At 37.5% G+C, this 10,292-nt stretch overlaps 1 protein-coding gene across 1 annotated transcript in view; it reads left to right on the top strand.

The window, feature by feature from the left end:
• The first annotated feature begins 800 nt into the window (after nt 1-800).
• Nucleotides 801-10,292, top strand: part of LOC124139536 (cullin-3-A-like) — a 39,135-nt gene continuing 29,643 nt past the window's right edge. Inside the window, exons 1-5 of the mRNA XM_046506668.2 lie at nt 801-1,097; nt 2,136-2,333; nt 5,989-6,102; nt 7,363-7,523; nt 10,119-10,233. Of these exons, the coding sequence (XP_046362624.1) occupies nt 1,032-1,097; nt 2,136-2,333; nt 5,989-6,102; nt 7,363-7,523; nt 10,119-10,233 (654 nt within the window). The 5' untranslated portion in view covers nt 801-1,031. The remainder of the gene's footprint in view (nt 1,098-2,135; nt 2,334-5,988; nt 6,103-7,362; nt 7,524-10,118; nt 10,234-10,292) is intronic.

Here is a 10,292-nt window from a genome sequence, read left to right as displayed (position 1 = left end):
GTAGATCCAGTGCCGCGTGAGCGCATTTCTCGCACAACCTTCACTTTTCCGATCTTAGGAAAATGTGCGTCAGAAAAAAACTCGGCATCCACGCGAGTTAAATCAAAATGAATATGAGGAAATATATTAACAGCACATACTGCATTTAAATGTATGTCAACATTTCGAGACCACCTATCAAATCAAGATGATATGTTGTATTTCAGATTTTCTGATGTCGTGCTTTATAGTTGACTGCTTAGTAAAAGACAGGGATGGTGAAAGGCGAGGCGACGGTTCTATTTACTAAGATCTAAAAATAAAACAGGCTATTTCGGGCGATGTCTTATTTTAGTATAAAACATAAACTATTTCAACAACAACACAGCTGAGATTTCACATATGCCCTGTCAGCCTGAGGCCGTCTTCGTGAGGTGTTAAACTTGTTGATAATACAAACTATCCGCATCGATAAATGTGTGTTTGGTTCAATAAATTATTTACACGCGTACAAAAACTGAGATGTCCATTCACAATGATCGATTTCCCTAAAGGAAGTGACGTCAACCAAGATATTATGGGATAGAATGTTTTCGTTGCACTAGCTTGATGATGAACTTGTTGTGACCTCAATGTAACAATACTCAGATGTCAACGCGATACGAAATTCGTTTTTGTGATACATCTCATAAATTGTGTTTGATTTAACATTCCAAATGATTGTTTATTACCATTGCGTCATTAGAAACGGATCGACACTCAAAAGAAATAAACACAAAAGGCAATTCTAGGAAACTATTTTTCTGTGCGCAGGGTTTTCATTATTTGTGATCAGACTGTGGAAACAGATTTCATGGCTGACAATGTGAACTCAACGATTCTAAGAGATGAAAATGTGGCACCATAGCTCGGCCCAAGGATATTTGTGCTTAAATATTTGTAAATAGAAAACATTGTAGTTTTATTTATAAATCTACCAAGCATTGGAAGAGGAGGGTTTTAATTGTCTGATATTTGATCTAATTTCAAGAAGCTGAATCACTGGAGCCAAAATGTCGAGTGGTATGGTCAGATCTCAAGCCAGGAAAGATACCAAAATGCGTATCAGGGCTTTTCCTGTAAGTATTTATTTCTTATTTATTCTCAGAATGTAACAAGCTTGTTCCAGATGGCAAGGGTAAATCCTTATGAGAACAGGCTTCTTTCTTATCGTCGAAATGCAATGGCGGAAATGACAACTAAAATTCACTTTCAGTCCCCAGTGCAATCACGCATAAAATTGTAAACATTGAACCTAGAAGTCTAAGGAATGAGCATGCATTTCCCTAAATACTACTCGTGATGATGTCAATCATCATTAGCGTTTCACCGAAATGTTCAACCCTCTCCGTCACTTTTTCGACGTCCGTATTTATTTTTACAGGGCAAAACAGTGTGATATAGGCCAAACATAATCTTCATCAGTTTATATTAATGTGACTCAACTTTTGTCATGATGATGTATTAAAAGAGAGTGGCAAATGTACGATTTTATAGTCCTTTTGAAGATTTGTTTACATTAAGCATCCAAAACAGAGGGAGTTGACATTGACCTCATCCTGTTATGTTTACATTCCTTGTTTTTGTATTGATTCTCACGGACAAGTATCAATGAACAAATGATAATGTATCAGTATGAATTTGTAGCCGCACTCACAGACTTTGATAGAATAATAAGGCATTATTGTTTATTGTGTTTATATGGAAAGTTTTATTTTTTATCCAGCAGTAATGAGGGGTGGTGGGGTAGCCTAGTGGTTAAAGCGTTTGCTCGTCACGCTGAAGTCCTGACTTTGATTCCCCACATGGGTACAATGTGTGAAGCCCGTTTCGGGTGTCCCCCGCTGTGATATTGCTAAAAGTGGTGTAATACCATACTCACTCACTCCAGCAGAAATGCAGGACTACCGCAAGTTTGCAATCCTTGTATATAATTTTTTCAACACAGCCAAATCAAATAATCAGAGTTACCAATCATCAGTCGATGATCATGTCTATCTAATGCATACTTTAGTCCTTTATAACTGATTGCTGTCAACTTTTTATGATTGCGATTTAATATAATCTGTCAGATTGAATAAACATATTGTTGACAAATATTTTTGTTTTGATTGTAGATGACCATGGATGAGAAGTATGTGAACAACATATGGGCTCTACTGAAAAATGCCATCCAGGAAATTCAGAAGAAGAATAACAGTGGCTTAAGCTTTGAAGAGCTGTACCGTAATGCCTATACCATGGTTTTACACAAACATGGTGAAAAACTTTATACAGGCTTACGGGAGGTCGTCACTGACCATCTTGTAAACAAGGTAACTAACTACAAGTATTATTCCAAGGATAGTAATGAAACCTTGTGGAGTCAAACTGATGTCATTTCAATCTTAAGGGTTTCTACTGTTATCATGGTTATGTGTTGTGAAATGTTTTGTATGCGAGAATTCTAATGATATGTTTTAAATCCATCTATTATTGATCTGAAGCAGGTAGAATTAAACTTTCATGAAATAAACTTAATATGATTATGTTTACATCTTCAACAATACGTCAGACTTTTGATGAGCATTATGAATGCCAATGACAACTTGTCTAGGTTTTTGGGGGTTTACCCAGGAATTTTATCTCTTTAAGAGAAATTCACCTATGTGGCATATTCTATGTGGCCATTTCGCCAAATATTAGTGAAGTCTTATTTATTTTAACACCTTTATGAATTTCTTTAATTTAGTTTAAAGACAACCAACCGTCACCATTTGTTGATAAATGGGTTATTTAACCGATCATTGTTGTCTGAGCCTAACATTAGTGGTGTAACGATACGTCGATACAGTATTGTATCACAATACAAGGCCTAGGATACAATATATCAACTTCAGTGTTCCTGTTACAGGTTAACACCATTTATTTACTGGTAAGGTTAGCATGGTTAGGCTTTGAATGGTAGTTTATGTGACTGGCAGTCCCTGTGGACTGGCAAATAGAGTACAGTATGAATCATTGTTGTAGAACAAAACATCAGTGATATTCATATAAGTATATTTTTGAACAAAGTTAGCTTTTCTGTTACCATCAGGGTTTCTGTTACCATCCAGGTTTCCCCTTTTCGCTTTTCTTCAAGGTTAAATATATATTTGTAGTGACTTAGTCTCGAAATATTTTAAACACAAATAGAAAATTGTGACTGAACTTGGTGTGAATGACATGTAGACTAGCTAAGTTACTTCAGAGATGATGTCTTTGTATGGAACATGATGTTGATAGAATTAAAACCAGGTATTTTTCATGATTTTGTTTATTGGTGTAAAACATGAATAATAACAAACTGTCCGACAACCAGCTTACACAGATTCTCTAGTATTTCCCTGTTAACTATAAATAGCATAAAATTCACTGCGTCTTCTAGCCAAAATGTTTCTGCCCTACAAAAATCCCATCTTCGATCCCTGATATATAAAAACAAATAATTCAGGGATGTGATTCATCGGCAAAAAGAAAGAATATCAACTTTATGAAATATAAGTACTGTATCAGGATACTGATCTTATCGCAACCCCACCATATCATTACATCTCTACCAAACACCATGCGATATGTTGACATTATCCAACATGATTTGAGAGCATAGAAACTGGGGACACCCTAAGTTTTCCGTGATTAAAAAACCTCCTAGCTCCATATTATCTGTGTATTTACATAAAATATTCAAAATAAATCACAATGCCATTAATATGGGGGTGCTTGCGTCCAAATACACAAGAAAAATCTCAAACCCTGATAGAACACTGCATTGTTACAAGTGTACTCTTTTCAGCTCACATACCCAAATATCTTTACACATCTTTATGTTCTTCCTGAATATAGGTATCACCTATTTATAAACTCTACTGTAGAGAATTATGCACAAAAGTGCTACCTCTCCCTTATTGTACAATGTTGTACAGGGACAAGTATCATTCAGCGGTAGAAACAAACAGGTTTGATCCACTAGTCCTTATAATGATAACATATAGCAAAACCCTTATAAAGGGCAAATTTCTACTAGTCCTTATGATACCTTAACCTTTGAGCAGTTTGGCAAGGACTGTAGGACTAGTGCCAATTTCTAACAGTCATTGTTGTGAGCTGAGTGCGACAGGTGACAAACTTGGTGCAGCATGAGAACAGAACGAAATTAGACGTCACCTGAAACATTTTAAGAAAAATTATTTTGGGGATGTCTACTTAGTGATTTTAAAATACCCTATAGACTAGACGTAAGGGAAAACAAATCCATTGAATAATAAACAAAAGCTATCAGATACCCAATGTGAATGCTAACATTTGACTTAAAATTAATCTGAAGCCCAGAAAACAAGTATGATACAAATTAAGATTGGTTCCAATTATGGTGCACTAACTTGTTGTTATACTTCAAATTACAGTGCATTAACATTTGTAATTCATCAAGTTATAATAAATAAAATGATTGTAAAAAAATACTGTAAATTATAGTACATTAAGATTGTAACGCTTCCAAGTTATATTACATAAACTGATTGTCATACTTCGAATTAGATTCTTTTCCAAATATATTTGTAATGATAGAAGAGTGTCCAGTAACCATTTATCTAACATGATGCTATTTGATGGGGGACGTGAACGGTGAAACTGACCAGCACAATTTAGTAAGTTAGTTGTTTTATGGCATCATCCTGATAGTCAGTTCAAGGCTGCCGGTGGATTGAGAAGACTTAATGTAAGTAAATATAGATCCTCAAAGTTAGGTAGGTGAATTAAACGTTGGGCAACTCAAAAATTCAAGTTTAGACATGTATTTTCTTTCAAGTGTGCCAAAGGTATTCATAACTATGTTTAGATCTGCCCTTATAATTTAAGTATCACAATGAGAACAGTGCTTCTGATCCACCTTCGACCAGGGGGCACGGGTGGCCCAGTCGTCTAAGGCACTGTGATTCACTGTGCAGAGTTGCATTCCTTGGGCACGCCAGAAACCTATGATTGTGGGTTCAAATCCCGGTTCGCCCTGATTATGTTTCTAGGTTTGTCAGCACCATACCCGTGCTCATGGGTTTCGCCAAAGTGGTAAACTTCTGAGACCTGCATCACTTCGGGCTTTCCTCCCACATTAAGCTGACACGCCGCGATATAACCCGACTGTAATACTGTTAAAAGCGGCATTAAACCCAACTCACTCGCTCACCATCATCGAACATCAACAATTTAAGGCTTTCCTTGTTTACCGAAGGCTTTGATGCTTACTTTAAAAATATTACATCAAATACTTCTTAATTTAAGAACAAAAGAAAAAAATCCCAATTTTGAACAAAATAACAATTATTCCCAATTTGGACTAGTAGTTCATGTGACTGCCAGTACCTGTGGACCGGCAAATAAAGTACCTTATAAATCTGTGATATTCATGTAAGTATATTTTCCGAACGAAATCAGCATATCTGTTACCTTCAGGGTTTCCCCTTGTCGATTTTTAGTGCAAGGAAATAACATTTTGCTTTGCTTCAAGGTTAAAAGTAGTGACCTCGTTTTGAAATATTAAAAAAACCAAGAGAAAATTGTGACTGAACCGTGTGTGAATGACGTGTAGATCTAACTAAGTTACTTCAGAGATGACGTCATTGCATTGAACATGATGTTGAAAGAATTATGACCAGGTAGTTTTCATATGTTTTTCTGTTGAAGTTGGGACTGACAAAAATTAGGGGGGACTGGTAGTTTTTAGAGTTGCCAGTCCACCAGGACTGGAAGTTTCAAAAGCCAGCGGGAACACTGCATTTCATACTAAGAAGTCAAATTATCATTGCTCTGTCCTTGTCTCATATGAGATGCTGTCAGAGATTTGGTTGTGTCTTCCTATTTAGATGTGGTTTGAAGGGTACCATGGTTACAGATAAATCACTGTTCAGTTTAATCTCCCAGGATCTTTATGCACAACGTTGAATGTACCTGCAGGTGCGTGAGGATGTCCTTGAGGCTCTAAACAACAACTTCCTGCAGACCCTTAATATTGCGTGGAACGATCATCAAACATCCATGGTGATGATCCGCGATATCCTCATGTACATGGTAAGTACAGTGAACACTCAAATTTATCATTAATAATTTGGGTAGATTATGGTGCCTGGCACGCAGACATTCAACATTTGTCCGAGGATATTGTGATAAATGTTTGTCAAGATACCAGAACCTGCCATTGAAGTAGAAGTGAAATGCGACATGATCCGTCACAATTTCAAGATCCCTTGTCAGGGCTCGATTTAGCTGTATAAAACATGCACAAGTGCAACCTATTATTGAAAAGTGCAACATGATATTTATGTCTACATGCAAAGGTGCATGTAAAAACAAATTCATATTTGTGTCTGACTAATCCTTACTTATCCAGACAAACTCGATCTCTGAACACCCTCAATACCTCTCAAGTCTATTTAACTCACTACATCACGTCTACCTGTGGTATGTGTAATATGCCATGCTTTCTTAGGCTTGACGTCATCAAACTGTGGGTACTTCAAGATTATGTGCATGTTCCTATTACGTTTTACAGCACTGCGTAAATAATCTATGTGACACTGCCCATGTCTCAAATTTTGTGTAACCAGGGTGTAATTTCTATCCCTGACTTGGGTCTTCTTCTGTGGTATTTGAATCTAGGGACCCCTGTGAACTTTGAACATTAGTACATTGACAAGGACACCTTGACTTTCAGGTCACTCAGAGCTCCAGATAACTTTTTGAGCAATTGAGTTTTCACTCTAGGGTTTCTATTTTAATTGAGTTATTACATTTTTCATTGGGTAACCAATATTTTTTCACTTATCTATTCATCACTCTATTTATTTATTTTTCCCAAATTAGTGAACATTTCAAGATTTAAAATAAAATAAAAAAATGTTTTAGATGTATATAGCTGTTTTAAATAAAGGCTTGACTTGGAAAGTAAATAAGCTCATAAGTGTGTTTCAGAAATTAGCACCTTTGTACGCATGCTGAAAAAGCTTCATTTCCTATTTACACATGGTGTGTTTATACATTCGAGTTTTTCATTTAATGCATGCATTTCTGTACGCAAGTTAATTGAAAGTAATTGGGTTTGAATATTTTGAGGGGGTATTTTACGCACACACGCTGCTTATCGGTAGCTCTGTTACTGTTAATGAACATTACTCTGCAACAAAGATTTTATTAATCCAGAAATTTCTTAAATCAGACAATACAATGGTCAGGGTAGAGTCTGGATGAACAGGGTTTCACAGTAGTCATGAATCCATTCCTTTGTAAATCTGTGATTTGACTGAGTGTGTAGTTGCCACATTTGTGTTCCAGGATCGAGTGTATGTTCAGCAGAACAATGTGGACAATGTCTACAACCTTGGACTGATCATATTCAGGGATCAGGTTGTCCGCCATCCGGTCATCCGAGATCATTTGAAGTCAACGTTGCTGGAAATGGTGGCTCGGGAACGGAAGGGGGAGGTTGTAGACAGGTAAACACAGCATATATATATATATTTAAACTTATTGTATCTCACACTATGCATTTCATCCTTCTGTAGTTTGTTATGTGGAGACATGTTTGAACAAAGTTTCCAGCTTCTAAAAACATTTCACCCAAACAAATCCAGGCATCACCATGGTCACCACCCAAACAAAATAGGTCACGCACTTTAACTTTGTAATGTACGTGTCACCTGACTACCCCTGCTTCATCATTCTCTTTCTCATTGCCGCCCTGTGGAGATGTGTAATGAGACTACTTTGGTGTGGGGGGGGGGGGGGGGGGGGGGTGCGTGACATTTTTTGTGAGGAAGGAACTTCTCACAAGTGGAAGATGACATATTGGACAGATTTCTACAGAAAGATGTTCTCTCTGTCAACTGCACACCTGTTACTACTCCAGTATTGCTCAACCTACAACTACAGAAACATGTATAATTTTGGCAAAAGTCCGTACCTCCACTACAAGTGCAATAACTATTGCTACCAACCCTCCCAGCGTTTCCCAAGCCTATCCACATCTGTGATCAGTTCAGAAGCTTAGGGACTCTACTTTTGCTATGTATCTCTCTGTGATCAACTCCCGTCATTGACGCTACAACAAGATCTAAGATCTCCATGGTTGCTGATCTACAGTGCCTCATCATGTCTTACAAGTTGGCTGACCAGTCATCTCGATTCCTGCTGTCCACTTGGGATCTTAAGGTCATCATCTGTCGTCTGACTTCTACAGAGTATGAACCACTTGCTGAGAAGGACTTCGAGTTGATCACCTGAAGACAGTTTTTCTCCTGTCCCTTACAACTGCTGCTAGCATGTTAACAGGGCCCAGTTTGAGAGAGTACACAATGGGAAGGTCTTTCTGGGGCTTTGCTGGGACCTCATCGCAATGAATCATCTTCAATCTGAACCCAGATAACCATGAAAACATCTTGTGCTTGGTTTGAGTCTTCTGCATCTACATCGAGGTTGTCAGCTCTAAGAAAGATGAATCATATGGCAGGGAAAGTCAGATGATCAAGTTGTGAAAGGTCACACGCACAGCAATACAGTGTGTGACCCATTTGTTTAGGTGGTGACCATGGTGATGCTGGGATGAGTTCGGGTGAAACTTTAAGCATTTTTCCACATCAGGATCGAACGTAGAAGGAAGAGATACATAGTGTGAGATAGGATAAGTATATGAATATACAATTTAATGTAAAATTCAGTCAGAAATGGCATGTCTGGTGGGGTGTTTCATCTTAAGATACAACTGTGATTGAATGTGTGCAATGCATTCTTTGACTAAGGCTGTAGCCTTAAACCTATGTCTATTATGCATGTGTTTCAAATTGTGATTGTCCAAAAATAATAATGCACTTAGAATGATGGTGAGAGAGAAACTTTGAAAACCCAGACTGGAAAGGTCTGATCCTCCCTGTTGAAGGAGCAACTGGTGGTTTTGAGGGAAGAAGGGGGCAAGTCTTGCACTGGTGTCCTTATACATCTCACCAGAGGGAAGTTAAAGTGATGTCAGTGCTTGTTGAAAAGTTTGTACAAGTAATGCTCTTTTGAGCGTCATTGCATGTTGGATTCATTCAGATACTGAGGATACCCGTGAAGATACGGGTTAGAATAGGTCTTCAGCAACCCATGCTTGCCGTAAAAGACGACTATGCTTGTCGTAAGAGGCGACTAACAGGGTTGGGTGGTCAGGCTCGCTGACTTGGTTAATGCATGTCCTCAAACCCAATTGCGTGAAGCGATGCTTATGATGTCAATCACTGGATTGTATGGTCCAGTCTCAATTATTTACAAACCACCGTCATATAGCTGGAATTTTGCTGAGTGCGGCGTTTAACAAAAACAAACAGATACTGAGGAGTCATGAGGCCAGCACAAATCACTGTTAGAAATTGGCACTAGCCCTATAATCCTGGGTTAACATGGTTAAGGTATCATAAGTAGGGTTGTCACAATAAATCGAAATATTGATATATTGCTGTTGGTAAGCACTTAAAGTCAATAAATTGATTGTTAAATCGGTTTCCAATCAATAGTATGGATTTCAGTTAGGAATATCGATAGTTTCGATTGTATTCACCATATCAATAAAAATACATGCAATGCTGTTCAAATTTGTTTTTCTTTTGATCATGAGTGGTAGTCATTTACTCATGGTAATGTTGAAATTTCTTTTGATGTTGAAAATTCTTAAATTATTAGGGTAAAGAAAAACAAATCAGTCATATCTCAAACTTTATTTTTTATTTGTTGTTATGGTTAACACATTCAAAGGAAACTTAAGTTCCAAGGTTTGATTCAACTCTGAAATCCATCTAAAATGATGCACCGAAAATGATCGATATTTATCGCAATAGTTGCTTGCAATATCAATAGTTACCGCAATAGTGATTTCCAGACCAATAGTCACCCCTAATCATAAGGACCAGTAGATATTTGCCATTTTTATGGTTTTTGCAATGTGTCATTATTATAATGACTACTCAATTAATATATATTTTCACTAGTCCACAATAATTATCTACAAAGAACCCCTGCTAAGATTTCACATCATGATGATTCCATGTGTTTGTTTTCAGAGGGGCTGTGAAGAACGCTTGTCAGATGTTGATGGTTCTCGGTATCGACTCTCGCAACGTGTATGAGGAAGACTTTGAAAGACCTTTCCTCGAACAGTCAGCCGAGTTCTACAGGGTGAGGATGAGTGTTGCCACTTGCACATACAGCACTCGTGGGTACATTCCTGGTGCTCC

The sequence above is a fragment of the Haliotis rufescens genome, unplaced genomic scaffold (genome assembly GCF_023055435.1).
Source record: "Haliotis rufescens isolate VD_foot unplaced genomic scaffold, xgHalRufe1.0.p SCAF_9, whole genome shotgun sequence".
NCBI lineage: Eukaryota > Metazoa > Mollusca > Gastropoda > Lepetellida > Haliotidae > Haliotis > Haliotis rufescens.
The sequence above is the reverse complement of the archived record's forward strand: the minus strand, read 5'-3'. Positions and strand labels throughout refer to the sequence as shown.